This window comes from Olea europaea, unplaced genomic scaffold (genome assembly GCF_002742605.1).
Source record: "Olea europaea var. sylvestris unplaced genomic scaffold, O_europaea_v1 scaffold622, whole genome shotgun sequence".
Lineage (NCBI taxonomy): Eukaryota > Viridiplantae > Streptophyta > Magnoliopsida > Lamiales > Oleaceae > Olea > Olea europaea.
Window position 1 is genome coordinate 162739 of NW_019264576.1, and position 15780 is coordinate 178518.

The window sequence follows — 15780 nt, forward strand, 5'->3', positions numbered from 1 at the left end:
TAAAAATAAAGCTTTCAAGCCATTGAACTCATCTGACATATTGCTTGCTCCATCGTAACCTTAGCCTCTCAGGCTAGATATGCTCAACCCATGTGTAGAAAGCATTGCATCAATGGCATCCTTGAGTGATTAGGCACAAGTATCAGTGATATGGGAAATGCCCAACAAACGCTCCTTCACTTGCCTACTTTTGTCAACAAACCTCAAAACAACTTCCATTTGTTCTTTTATAGAATTATCACGAGCCTCATCAACCAAAATGAAAAACAAAGAATCATCCATCTCATTGATAATAGACTTTGTCATCTCTACAGCACAACAATTAACCAAATCCTTATGGATACTTGGTAAAGTCATTTGTTCATTTGCAGGAGCATTACTAAATACTACTTCATTAATTTCCTCACAACGAGCTACATACCAATTTAGTAGCTCAATTATATTTCCTTTATTAAGAGACTCTTTCAATTTATCATGACCACGAGATGATAATCCTTGCATCAAGAGAAATCTACTACAATCTAGCACCGCAGTCAACCTTGTCCTATAACTTTTTTGTTGACTACTACTTTGGCTAGAAATAACATAGGAGATACTTTGCTTTTGATTAATCAAGTTGATACACTTTGCAAAAGCTTGATTATGAGCAGCCTGACATGATCTTTCAATACATTTTTGTGCTTTTGATCCCTAAAGCCAATCTTAGTGAATATATGTCCAACCCCTTGACCCTCTCTATCAGGTTTGAACAAGTAGCAACGTAAACAATAAACCGCATCATTTTTTATATTGTACTCGAACCAATAAAATTCAGAAAATCATGCTTTTCGAAAACACCTATATTCATTTCCTATCCATCTTCTTCGGAAAGTCACGTCCATGTAGTTGACAAGGACCTTTTTCTAAGTATGTCATCCTTACATCATCTCTGATATTAAGATCATATGACTCGATAGGGAGCGTATTCCTGGATCAGACACAAGTTCATCCACATTGACTTGAGCCCGAGACTTCTTTGTGTTATTTAACAACTCGTGTACTTGGCTAGAAGCAGTAGCGGGACTAGAAGCACAACTAGAACTAGGAGAACTAGGTATAGACTTTCGTTTCGGTTGAAAAAATCATTCCATAATCTGCAAAATTCCCCAATTTAATTTTCAATTAGAATTGATTAAAAAATCAACAATTCAACATTCATGTTTGGATTGAGCATATCTAGACAAATCAACAATTCAATTAGCACCATAGGTTCAGTGTAAAGATGAAAACTTTCATTTTCGAACCTGTTTCTCCCCATTACTTTCCACCATTTATTAACTTTTTTACTAACTGCAGTAATTTTGCATTGCAATCAAATAATATATATAATCAAAATTATAAAAACAACAAAAATCATCTATCTAATTATCAAAATCATAAAAATGGGCTTCATCAAACAAGCAGGTTCAATGATTCAATAAAACCACAAATCTCTAAACCGCTCAACTAAAAACATCACAATAAAACCAATTTCAACAAAATTCTGAAACAGTAAGCAAGCCTCGAAGCTGAAGCAATTCAAAACCCTAAAAATCAATACGAATCAAACAGAGCATAACAAATTACTAAAAAAAAAAATCAATAATTAAACAATAAATATGCCAGAAAAAACATTGTACTTGAAATTGAAATGATATCACAATTCGTACCAGTGGGTTCATCGTTCACGTCGGCGCCTAGCTCAATTGATAATTAGTGAACCGCCCAAGACTGGTTTGACAAGAAGGAATTGGAGGAAGAACTCAAGAAGGTTTGCTCTTCTATGATCTCTCTGGCTGCCGGTTATGATGGGAAGGAAATGAAGATTTGGGAAAAATGGGAAACTGATTCTAGAAAGTGGAATATGGACGTCTGCCTCTGGTAGACGGTAGTGGACTAGTGGTAAGTAATCTGGTTTTATAACCATATGGATATGGTCTATAGGTGAATGGTGATTTGAGCTTGCCTAATTTTAAAATAAAAAAAAAAGAAAAAGAAAAAAAATACCATCGTAAACATAACCATTTTCAACAAACATTCCACTTTTTGATAAAATAACTTTGTCCAACTCAAATACAATATGAAAACCATGCTTATTTAGAATCAACCCAAACACTAGGTTCTTACGGACTTCCGACATATACAGCACATTGTCGAGATTCAAGGTGGTCGGGTAAAATAACATTTTTTGCTGCCATCTCTTGAAATTCAAGTCGTTGAATTTCTTCGATTTTTCTCTATGATTAACTGGAACAGTAAAAGTATGACCAGTTGTTGGAAGCACAATTTGACTCACAATACGACTTTGCAATTTAGCTATAGTCTGAGTCACAATAGGCTTCATAGCCTGATTTTCATTAGCCACAGTTTGAGTCACATCTATGTTGGTTGCCATTTCTGAAAAATCAAATGAGTTTTAGTCAGACCAAATATGAATCTATTTGTTCCTACTTTTGAATTCGTTTTAAGTTTGTTACACAAAATATTGCAGATTAAAATAATTTTATTATTTGCAGTAAGATTAGAACAAGTAATCTAAAATTGCAAGAAATAATAAAAGAGCGAAAGAACTTCCTACCGAGGCCTGTATAATCACCATTATCCCGGCTGTTAGTCTCTCCATTAAAATAGACATAATCATATAAATCTCAGGAGTCAAAAAAGAATTTCGAAGGATTTTTTTTTTGAAAAATAATAAAATAAAGGCAAAACGTAGACTCTCTTAAAGGACCAATTTTTGGTCCATTCGGTCTGATATTCATGTGCACAGGTTGCGCTGGCACACAAGTTCAAAGTTCAATGCTTATTTCGATCCGTAATTTGCACCCCTTGGGTGCGCACGTGGAGAGAGTATCTATGCTACACATAATTTCACCATTTTAAAGTATAATCATATTTAAAGTGGTCATTACTTGTATCTATTTTCCTATATAGGATAACATTAAATTAGTATCCCATCCAAAACAAAACATTTTCCAATGCATCATTTTGAGCTCCAATTTCTCATTCACCCGATTATCATTTTTGGCAAGTAAATATATAATTTCGATGTTCTCACGAAGGAGAATACAAATCAATCTTGATCTTTCAAAATAAACAAACAATCTCACTCAAAAATTTATGTCAAAGTTAGCCCTTCAGTCCATTTTTCCAACAAACCGTAGTGAACATGTTACTGTAAGTTGGGGGAATTAATTTGAAGATGTCAGTTTGTTTCACTTATAAAAAGGGTTAAATGTATTGCAGGTCATCCAACTTTGAGTGAAGACATATCTAGGTCACTCATCTTCAATTGGACAGCAATTTCATCATCCAATTTCAATTTATTTACATATGTAATCATTCATTTTAACTTGGTACAATAAGGTTATGCCTTGTCTATTTATTGGACATTGAAACGAACGATTGACTATCATATACATACATCCATATCAGACAATAATGCACATCACACATTTTAAAATATTTTCTTGAAAAATCTATATAATGTAAAAGCACATTTTTACATGCGTAACTCATTATTTTTAACATCAAATTCATTATGGTTCATTTCCAAATGATATCAGTGGATAAATAACAAGATTTGCAAGCAAATTAAAATTGGGCGATTAAAATTTGATTATATAATTGTATCAAAAATTATTTTATATATACATCAGAGTGTAGATCCAAGTGTACATAATGTTCAAGTGGTACTTCATCATTAACTAATGAAAAAAGCTATTTTTCACTTGCAATAATGAAATATCACTTGACCATTATGTAAATCAAGATGTAAATTTTGATGTGAGTTCTGCTGTTGGTCCAGGCTTGGGGACCAACTCAAAAACAGGGGGTTGAGGTGTCACCACCTCAGCCCTTGATTTCAATTCATAGAATTCAAGTCAAGAGTTGAGGTGGTGACATCTCAGCTCCCTGGATTTGAGTTGGTCAACAAGCTTGGACCAACAGTTTTTCTGTTTTGATGTATCTATAGCAAAATCATTGTATCAAATTAAAGTTGAATGACCTAAATTCATTCTCGTTCAAAGTGACCCATAATGCATATAACCCCTTATAAAAGACTCGATAAAAGGAATAATCGGCCCCCAGGGCACATTTCCAAGTGGTAAAAGAGGAGGGTGGAGAAATCTAACTTTGCTTGAGACTGCTGCGTCAAAAGTTCGAATTCTGAAATATGGATTTGGCTCTTGGGTAAGTGCAAGTGTACAAGCAGCCTTCCACCCTGTACCCTTGGAAGCATAACCTGCGATTTACTTTCCTCACGATACTCCAGGACAGGGGTGATCGGGAACCCTTAAGGTTAGGATTTAACCTTTTTTTGATAAAAGGAATAATCGTCAAAGAGAAAATAAAAAAAAAAAAAATGTATAGGAAGTAGATTCTGTTTCTCTCTCTAAAATCGGGAAAGATGTGCAGTTACAGAACCCAAGTCCAACTCTCCACCACCACCCACACCCACACCCACACCCACACGAGCGGTTCTCGATTTCCACGCACACACACAAACAGATATGCAATTAGAGAGAGAGTAGTTTTCATTTTCAAGTCTGAAAGTAGGTGTTTAAATTATGATTTGAATACTCCCCAAGTACTAAAGACACGTCCCCATCCTCAAATAAATCAAGAACTTGAGAATTAACGTTGTTCAAGCGTTTCATGTTTCGTCGTCTCCTTTTCTTTTTGTTTTTTTACAGTTTCGCTCTATAAAAACCCATGCATCTCCATTTTTCTCTTTCATCTACTGTAACCTTTGGAATGAAAATCTGAAATCTTTTTACATAATGGGCCTTTCTCTATAAGAAGTATCTTCTCTGTTGAGGCTTTGTCATAAGATTACTGGGAAAAATCTGATTTTCCTACTCAAAAAAAGTTAAATTATTTTGTGTCCATTTAAATTGTGAAAGTGATAAGAATGAATATGCAATTTCTGATGAATTCTTCTAATTCCAACAGATTTCCTCAAGAAATGAACTTTATAAACCCACCTTCTGCGAACTCTCTCCAGGATAAAGAGAGTGGTGGAATGGAGTTTCAGTATTTGAATGCACCAACAGAGCAAAATCAGAGAAGGGCAGAGGGAAGAGTAAACAAGAAGAAAATTTACAGGACTGAAGATGAGGAAATTTGGAGGAAAAGATCACACACAAAACTGTGTGCCAGAGGCCATTGGAGACCTCATGAAGATGCTAAACTCAAAGAACTTGTTGCCCAGTTTGGTCCTCAAAACTGGAATCTCATTGCTGAGAAACTTCAAGGAAGATCGGGTAAAAACATTAATTTAGTCTTGGGAATCAAAAAGTTTAAATCTTTTTTTTTTTTTTTTGCCTATTTACTCGTTTGTTTGTTGATTAATTAGGGAAAAGTTGCAGACTGAGATGGTTTAACCAGTTGGATCCAAGGATTAACAGAAGTGCTTTCACTGATGAAGAAGAAGAAGCACTTTTGGCTGCACACAGAATGTATGGCAACAAATGGTCCCTGATTGCCAAGCTCTTTCTCGGAAGAACTGATAATGCAGTCAAGAATCATTGGCATGTGATCATGGCAAGAAAATACAAAGAGCAAAACAGTACTTACAGAAGAAAATCCAATTTCTCACCGGAGGGATTTCCCATGACTGATCTCCAAATATGCAATGCATCAAGTGCAACAACAGTTTCTAGTAATAATCTACTCGAGTCTCAAATAGGTGATTAATTACCATTTGTTCCTTCAAGAATTCAATCTTTTTCTGTTTATTTTGGTGTTTCATATCTGATTATTTTTTGCTTTCTGCTGTAGGATTAAATGAAGAGGGAAAAGTTGGTAAAGGGCCAATGGCAAATGGCGTGTTAGTGGATCAATCTGGTCATTCAGATTCAAACTCACACTCTGAAGTTTCTGCATCTGAATCAGTAGCCAACAACAGGGCCAATCTCTGCATGTCTGGGCAAGAAGATTATCAGAATGGAAAATTACACGAGAGCAACTTGGCATTCATTGATTTTCTTGGAGTGGGAGCCACTTGATAGAAATTTTTACACTCCCAGTCAGTACTGTAGGTTTCTTGGGGGGTCCCTAAGTTTAGACAGAGACATATAACTAAAGAACAGTATTGAAGAGTGTAGCTATTGCTCAGAATGGTTAGCCATTAATGTACATCTCTCCAATTTGAGCATAATAAGTGAGTTTTGCAGGAAGAAGTTCCTTCAATCTGAAAGCACAGTAAATCTCATAAATGGCAAAACAGAAAAGTAATTAAACAGCTGAAATTACAATTCAAGAGGAAGGTGATAGGAATATAATCATGACTATGAACAAAGCAATTCTGATCAGAGAGCTTTCTTTTGGATTTATTACTCTACTTTTTCCTGATAAGGTAAAATGTTATTTACTGTAAAGCAAAAAGTTAAAGAATTTAAGAAAGACTGACAATCAATGAATCTGCCCATATTTTATGAGTTTTCTGGCAATGGCGTTTCGTATGCTTTTTTGACTATATGAACGGCAATTTGGCCCTATAAATGCATTTTCTCGTGCAGTTTGTTGTATAATTTTGTCCTTTTATAACCTGTGTGTTGGTGGGGTATCACCTGATTCAATTCAGCAACCATTAAATTCAAATAATGCTACATGGCACCACCATTCATGTGGATTTAAATTATTCACGAAAATGTAATTTTGCTAAGTCCCTATTTGATAATCTTTAAAAATTTAAATTATTTGTTACAGTATCATTTCCACCACACATTCTCACAATAAAATATTCTATACACAAACTAATAAAGCTTTATTACTTTTTAACTACACATTCTTCAAAAATACTATCCGAAACTCTTTAATTTTTTAAATAAAGAGAGTCAAACAGGAGCTAAATTCATTGGACAATATGCTAATGAAGTTCACTATCACATATATTGATACTGAGCCAATATGATTCTACACTTTCGACAAATTGTTTTGATGGTGGTTAGTCGGCAACCATCTCTGACGGGACTTTTATGTACAAATTGTCCTGCTCTATTTAATTTGTTGACAATGATTTTTTACCGACGTAAAGGTGGATGGAGCAACAATTTTTTCTAGCTAAGTATGACTCTGTACACTTCCATACGGCAAACGTCTTGTGCTTCTGTCTTATATTGGAGCTAGAGGACCCGACGGTCTCAATTCATCCACGCGTCATGCCCCGTGCTTGACATGACGGAAAAAAACTCGCAAGAGCATGCAAGGCGAGGTATTTAAGGTTGTTCAATAATTTTTTCCAAGTAAAATCAAATATATCCATGATTCTCACCCCAATTCGAAGATACGAAAATAACTAAATCATAAAGAATATTTGATAAGTGCATTCTATGCACTTGTATTCATTCGGGTTTCTATTCTTATTTATTTATATATAAATTGAATGGTATTTTCTTAATTTGTGTAAATTATGTTACGTGTAGGAAAAATCCCAATTTGGATACAATTGTTATAAAAAAAATTATTATTTGGAGTTTAGTCAGAGTTAATTCGGAAAAATTGAAGATTAACCAAATTGCAATGGATTAACTGAAAGTACTAATAGAGTATTGGGTAAAAATTAAATTCAACATATTAAGCTTTTGCTTGAGCCCAATTTTTTTAATAATACATTTTTCTCCAAACTCATTTTTAACCACATATTCTCTTAATAAAATTTTATAACTAGCCAAAGAAGCTCTTAAGATACAAAAGTCATATCAATTACAAGAAAAGAGAGTCCAAAAGGAAGAAAGAATCAAGAAATGAATAAAAAAATCTAGGGTTTCAAAATTTTAACAAGAAGGGAGAATTCTTCCTACAAAACATTTATCTGTTTCCCCTTTTTCCTTAATATCCAATGATGTATTTTCATTATTTTTTGTTTTATTTTTCTCCCATGATGCGCAATTAAGTAATTAATTAGGATGAATAATTACAACCTAGTTTTGAACCTTATTTTTAATTAAAAATTTTAAATCTCCAATTAATGTAAATTATTTTTACTTCCATTCTTATTGATTTGAATTAATTCGCTACTAGTTCATTGATTTGTAAGCCATAATTACGCGAGAAGCGGATTATTCATTTAGTCCATGTAGTAAAATCCTGCAATTTGAACAAAGAAGCGGAGATACACTTTATCTTTGTTGCGGTAATAACATGAATTTTTAGAATTTTAAGACATTTAATAACGGTTTATCTGGTTTCACATAGAGATATGTAAATGACTTAGTTAAATATAATCAATTTGAAGTTGACAGAGGTAAATTGAATACATTAAAAGAATTTGACAAAGTACACATAGTTAATTATTATAAAAATTGGTAATCGAGATTAAATCTCTATTTCAAAATTCTTTATACTATATACTTATTTTAAACCATTCACAATAAAATATTTTGCACATAAATCAAATATTTTTCCTATATTTTAACCACACATTCTGCAAAAATTCACTATCCAAAACTTTGTTTTTACCAAATAATGACCGTCAACTAAGGGATACCATGTTAAACTCGTAAATCTAATACTTAAACCATTATTAAAGAAACTCACTTCTTGTTTTCACAGATTTAGAATAAAAATCACAAAAAGATATTTTTATTTGAGATCATCAAATTGAAGTTAGGAATAATTAAACCAACAATGAAATAGTAGTTCTTATGGGAATGATATCCAATTGTTAGGTCCATTCTATAACTTGTTACGATCCGCACGCTTCTTCTTTTCTTTATTCTTTTACTTTCTTTATAAAATTGATTTTTTTAATTCGAAAATTTATTTTTTAAAAAATAAAAAAAAGGAAAAGATAAAACTCTTCTTTTTATTTTTAGGTAATAACTGGGTTACAATCCTCATTTCAAAATTAATTAGCATAAACTTGCACATGAGTATATTATTAATTATTTTTCCTCTTTCTCTTTAGGTATAACGAAAATATTTTATAAAACCAGCAAAAAAATGATATTAAATGAAGATAAAAGATCAAGTGTTAAATTAGGAATACATATACACAATAAGTATTGCTAAACTTTTTTAAGCCTATTCTGTGTACACATTGAGGATAGTTTGTATTTTAAATTTGGGGTGTAGATTAGTTAGTTAGGTATAATTGCTTGTTTGTGTGATATGATAAAAAAAAATTGAAAATTTTGATTAAATAAATAAATAAATTTGATTTTATGTGTATTTGTGGGAGTTGGATAGCCTAGAAGCTAATTGACGAGTATTTGAAGTTATTTATGATGCATAAATTGTGACTAGGTGATGTAATTCTTTGTTAATTTGATACTTATTCATGTTATATCATATTATATTGAGCACAATGATCATGATGATTGTCATTTATTTTAGATTGGTTAAATTGAATGAATTTGGATCTTTACAAACCAAGATCATAATATTTAACACAACCTATTAACTGCAATGATAGTTTGACTGATTGATCCAGTGTTGAAGCTATTTAGATAAGTGAGTGATTCCTTATGTGTTGAATATTTGAGTGAAATATTTTAGCTCCAAAGTAGAATTTAGGTTGTAACCATATACTAGGGTTTTAATTTTAATTATGTATCCAAAAAAAAAAGAGTCATGGCACTAGTTGTGGCACATAGGAAAAAGTTACCTACATTATTGTGTGAAACTAGTTTTGATTAATCGAAAAGAAGGCTGCCTACAATGTAGAGTGAAAACTACTTTTGAAAACAAAAAAGGATTTCAAAAACATAAGAAGGTACACAATGAAAAAAAGAAAAAGAAAAACACTCCAAAGAGTCTCAAGGCAGTGACAGAGTAACTATAATCAATGTTTCTGTCTAGCTAAATCTTGGATACTTAATTTGAATTTACACTTCTGGTGTAGAAAATTATCTTAGTTGATTTTTGGATGTTGATAAATTCAAATTTAGAAAGAATCATCACATATTAAGATAGTGACTTTTATTGATAAAACCTAACCAAACGTGAATGGAAAATGAATGGGTATTGTGCATTCAACATAGAATATACATCTCAGGAATGTGATTGAAAAATAAAGTTTGGGGTGAGCATCACTCAAGAGAGAAAGAAATATTTACCCTTTTAGATTTGAGAAATAATCAACTTGAAAATTCATGATGATAAGATTGACAATGCACACACACAAGCATCGATCAAGCATAAAACAAGTAGAAAATTAGTTTTAGTTGCATTATTTATGAACTTTTTTTTTTTAATTTTCAAACAGTTTCAATACTTGATGCTAGTGGCAAAGTTATTTAATGTTGTTTTTTTTATTTAGTTGATTGCGTGTTTAGTAGATAGTCTTTTTGTTCGGGACGAACAAGAATTTGAATTTGAAGGTATTTGATAAGTGTATCTTATTATTCTTATTAAATTATATACAAATTGCATGATTATCTATACAATTTATGTAAATCATAAATTATGTTAAGTATAGGGAAAATCCAAACTTGATAAATGGCTATTTGAAGATTAATTGAATTTGATTAGGAACAATTGAAGATTAACTGAATTGCAAATAATAAATTGAAAGTATTAGTGGAGCATTCAATAAAAAATTATAAGCCCCTATTTGAGTCCCACTTTTTCCTCAAAATACATTCTTTAATAGTGATTTGATATCATTTCAACCACACATTTTTTAATAAAATAATATTACATGCAAATTTAAAACTTTTCTTTATTTAACCATACATTCTCCATCAGAACACTATTCAGAGTGCATTTTTTTTTTTTGAGAAAAATGGGACTCAAATAACTCCTAAATTCGGGAGTTAAATTCGATATTTTGCAAGTTGACTAAATTACAAATTTTAGAACTCGCATTTTTGGGATGAAGAGGACCTAATTACTTTTATTAGAAGATGGAGAACTAAAGGTAATGAGAAAATTGGTCCAATTGAAAAATGAAATTGTTTCATTTTTCTTTTCAAACTCTCTGTGAAAACTAATTTAAATAAGGATTTTCCCTAAATTTTGTTCTATAAATATATGTCTTAGTCCAACAATTAAAGAGAAGACTTGTAAGATTTCATTATACATATATATTTAAGTCGAGGCTTGGGGAATTCAATATACACATTATAACAAGCCAAATGACCCTCTTGGAATACAAAAGCCATATGAATTATAAGAAAAAGAGAACTCTAAGGGAGGGGGGAAAAAATCAAAAAATCAATAAAGAAGCTAGAGTTTCAAGGTTCTTACAAGAAGTGGGTTGATTCTTGGTACAATATATTCATAATTTTTCTAATTTTCCTTAAAACCCGATTATTACTTTCGTTCTTTTTTGTTTTATTCTTTTCCCATGATATGTAATTAAGTAATTAGTTAGGATCAATGAGTTCAACCTAATTTTGAACCTTCATTTTAATTAAAAATATATATCCAATAGATGTGAAATATTTTTACTTTTTTTTAATGCTTTAGATTAATTAGCTACTAATTTATTGATTCGTGAGCGATAATTACGATCAGAGACAGATTATTTGTTTAGATCACGTAGTAAAGACCTATAATTTGGATAAAGAATGGTTGTCATAGTCGTTACATGGACTTTTAGAGCTTTAAGGTATTTAATTAAAGTATGTCTAGATTCACATAAATATATGAAATTGAATTAGTTAAATAAAATCAATTTGAATTCGACACAAGTAAGTTGAATACGTTAGAAAAATTTGATCGAGTATACATAATTAATTGTTATAAAAATTGATAATTGAGATTAAGATGATAGATATGGTGAACTCGTGAATTTTAACACTTAAACCATCATTTAAAAAAAAATCGCTTTTATTGTCTTACAAATTTAGATTAAAAATCACAAAAAGACATTTTATTGAAGTTAGGAATAATTGAACCAACGGTTAGATACTATTTCTCATAGAATCGATATTCGAACTCTTAGATTCACTATATTACTTGTTACTATCCATATAATTACAATATATTAAATCGACAATGACATTCACTGAGACCATGATATAGACAATTATCTCTAACATCTATAGGACCTTATAACAATTGCTACTTGTGCTAAATTTTCTTTTATTCTGATCTCAATGTCAATAGAAATCATAAATCTAATCAATTATTAACATCTAACAATCATAGAAACCAAATAAATATTTAAGTATTAAAATCTAAAATTTAAAAATAAATATCAAAACATAGAGTTCAACGTTATCCTAGCATATATACAACTAGGCAATCATCATATTAAATTCGAAAACAAAAATTAAATCGACACAACATCACCTGGAATTGAGGTGTAGGAAGGAAGATAGTGAACACTTTGAATCTTGAATTTCTTCCATCATTATTAAATTATCTCCTTGAATATCTTCTTCTTTGGTTCAAACAAATGATGTATGCAATTTTTTGGAAATGGTGTCTTGTCTCCATTGGTTTATTTTCTTTTGAATGAATTATGTATTTTCTATATACGGGAGTCTCTTAGCTTCCCCTTTTGAATTGTAGATGAAGAGATGTATTTATAGCCCAAGAATTAGGTAAAAAACTTGCCCCAATTGCTTTTCAAGAAGATGTTGAAACAAAATACGAAACAAATCGTCTGGCTGAAATTAGCCGGTGCAATTGCACATGCAAAGCTATTAAGCTGCATACGATTTTGTTCTTGTTGTACTTTAGCTCCTAAACTTTCTTCCTTATTTAGCTCGAGTCAGTTCCTAATTTCATCTTGAGTCCTTCATCTTTTAATCGTCAGAATTGAATCTTCCACATTCCACTACTGTCCAAAATTCGATCTAAAAATTAAAGTAGAGCGTTCTCAAAGATCATATGTCTTTACCTTCTTTGTCAAAGAACTGGAAAGATTCATGTTACTATCCAAAGCCTCTTCAAGCCCTCGTTGTACCATCACAGCTCTCATCTTGAATCTCCATAAACTAAGTCATTTTTAAACTTTTCCATAACAAATTGTATAGAACCCATCCACGGGAAAATTGATAATAACAGCAGAACAATAACATGGTCTCAAGTATTCCTCCTACGTCCTCGAAAAGGGGAATTATGTGGACCAACCGTTGACATTTCATGCTACTCTTGATAGACGTTTAGTTCATTGGACTTTCTATGTTCCTCAATTCATTTTGCCTGAAGTTCGTGACAACTTATCTTACTCTCAAAAAAATTCATACGAGCCAAATCCGATTTTTGATTCAACTTGTGAAAATTATGTAGTAAAGTTTGATCTGATCCCAAAATTTAGGTTTTTTTTAGCGGAAACACGTGTCTTGCATGGCTTGCAAAAGAACTTATGTTAGTCCACTATGGCACTTAACGCCGACAGGTAGGATTTACAATAATTTTTTCTAATTGAGTGGCTATTTGTGAAATCGTTATAAACTTCAGCGATTGATAGAGTAAGAAAACTATTTTAATAACTGTTTTGAAATTTCTTACAAACTTCAGTGACTGTCTGTGAAGTTAACTCCCCTAATAACACTTTAAGAAAATAGTGATGAAATTAAGAATCTGTAGAAGAGAGCTACAAGTCTTTATTGCTCTATGTTTGTGTTATTTTTAGTAATTTCATAACTTATCCAGGACAGCCATTGTTAACAAATTTTGATTCGCCCAACTAGATTAATGTGAATTATTTGATTTTAGTCATTTCACCGTCCTAAAAAGGATGTAAGGATAAACTATACCTCGAGGTCCTAAAAAGGGTGTGAAGATAAATTATACCTCGAGGCAGGAACTAAATAAATTGCTCTTTTTATTGAGATTGAGAAGACGAGAATTGTGTGGATTGTAAGAGATGTGAGTTTGTTTGTTCAGCGGAATTCTATTGCTATCAAATTTGATAGTCCTTAAGATGGTTCATGGAAAATTTGATGTGATTCCCCAAATTCAATGAAGAAAATGTGCTAAACAAACTTATTTGATATATATATTGAATTATATGTTTATACTTTATATTTGTATAATAAGTTTGATTTTCTTTTCTTAGTTTTTTCGTCGAATATTACTTCTTTTATAATACTGAATGTCATTTTTTTTAACATCTTCATTTCAATTATGTGAGATCAACTAGAGAAATGATCAACTTATGGTTAGTTTTTGGAAATTAGAATTATTATTATTTTTTAATGAGTTTAAATGTTGAAAATATTTTAATAAAGTCATCAGAAGATACATTTTCTTACTAGAAAGGGCCAACTTGTTACTTTTCTTTATAACTATTTATGTGATCGAGGAGTCGCAAGCAACCAAATCAAGTCCAACTCAAGCCTGGGGAAAGATCCGTTGAAAGTCAAAGGTGGACTTATGACGCGAGCGAGGACAAAGCGAGTGAAAGAGGTGATGGGATTACTCGTCAAGACAATCATCGATGAAATCATGTTCGGGACTCAAAATGAGACAAGTTTCGCGTTCAGGTCGAAGGCCGAAACCAATTGGATTAACATGATAAAAGCAGCCGAAGATGGAGCTGGAGAGAAAAACCATGCGACCGCATGGTTAAAACCGTCCTACGATCGCATGAAGTGAGGCAGGGAATTATTCGGGATTTTCGAATGTTCCATGCGGCCGCATGGTTAAAATTTGACGCGTCTTTTTTTTTCGCGAATTTCCTATTTTTGATAGAATTTGATACTTAGTAAATTTCTTACCATATTTGAAATATTAGGCACGTTTTTACCTAGTTTTTTTTAGACCTAGTATACATACTATTTTATTTTCAATTGTAAGAACCTTTTGACATTATTCGTGATTTGAGAGGCTATATTGCTTTCAACTCTTGTTCTACAATTGAACAATTTAAGAACTTATCAAAATTTAATCTTGTGGCGTTCAAATCAACGGGGTGAGATTTCGTATTTTTGTGTAATCAAGAGGTCCGCACATCGTCGGCGATTCGGGTTGCTTGGTTTCAAATCTATTGAATTTAATTCAAAACCTTGCTTTGGCTTTCTTGGGAAAATTTCAATCTTATTTGTGGGTTCCGTAGCGTTTGCCTACGCGGGTTCACATCAGTTGGTATTAGAGCTTGGCTCCAATCCAAGGTTATATCCCTTTTAATTCGTGTTGAGTCATTTATTCCATTTTCTTATTGTTCTTCGAGTTAGTTGTTATTTTTGAGTCTTTAATCCAAAAAAAATTTCAAAAAAATTCAAAAGTTGTTTTTTGGATTCAATTTGCATCTAAATCAACTTCCGTTTGTTGTGTCAATCTTACTTTTGATTTTTCAATCCCGAGAGTAAAAAAAAAAAATAATGTTCATCTATACGCAGTAAAAAAAAAAATCGAGTTTAAAAAAAAGTTTATTGTTCATCTGTACGCTGTAAAAAAAAAATTTATTATTATTATTATTGTTATTGATCTTGGGGAAAATTTACCAACTCTCTTTAGTTCCATTTATTATTTTGTGTCTAATTTAAAAGTCAGCCAGTAATTCTTTTCTTATTTCGTGTTTTTGAGTCAGTCTTTAATTGTTTAGTTCGAATTGCCAGTCAGAACTAAATTTCTTGGTTTTGTAGTCTCACTCACAACAGTTTGAATTCCACGTGATTAATTTTTTTTTATTGAGTTCCGAAATTGTTCTTTTGGAGACTTGGTGAAAGCAACGATTAGAAAAAGGCAGAGTGGTGAGAGTAATAGAGGGAAAAAGCCGCATTGAGTGAAATTCCGAGTGAAAACTTGTAAGGTAGAAAATAATTTAGATTTAGGATGTCTGACAGGAAATGATCAAATTCAAGAAGGGTTGATGATCGGGTTTCCATGCTAGAGGACTCGGTGCGGAGGATTGAG

General features: G+C 31.8%; 1 protein-coding gene across 1 annotated transcript; it reads left to right on the plus strand.

Annotated features, from left to right (window-relative positions):
* Positions 1 to 4546: 4546 nt before the first annotated feature.
* On the plus strand, positions 4547 to 6200 carry LOC111389809 (transcription factor MYB52-like). Its single transcript, XM_023014789.1, has 3 exons — positions 4547 to 5285; positions 5378 to 5710; positions 5803 to 6200. The coding sequence occupies exons 1-3, from the start codon at positions 4934 to 4936 to the stop codon at positions 6027 to 6029; spliced, it is 912 nt and encodes a 303-aa protein (XP_022870557.1). The 5' UTR covers positions 4547 to 4933; the 3' UTR covers positions 6030 to 6200.
* The last annotated feature ends 9580 nt before the right edge of the window (positions 6201 to 15780 follow it).

Bases quoted from the DNA above. Each gene is read 5' to 3' on its own strand.
- LOC111389809 (XM_023014789.1), top strand. From the start codon at position 4,934: ATGAATATGCAATTTCTGATGAATTCTTCTAATTCCAACAGATTTCCT. The intron at 5,286-5,377 runs GTAAAAACATTA...TTGATTAATTAG, and splicing joins GAAACTTCAAGGAAGATCGG to GGAAAAGTTGCAGACTGAGA. The intron at 5,711-5,802 runs GTGATTAATTAC...TTTCTGCTGTAG, and splicing joins TCTACTCGAGTCTCAAATAG to GATTAAATGAAGAGGGAAAA.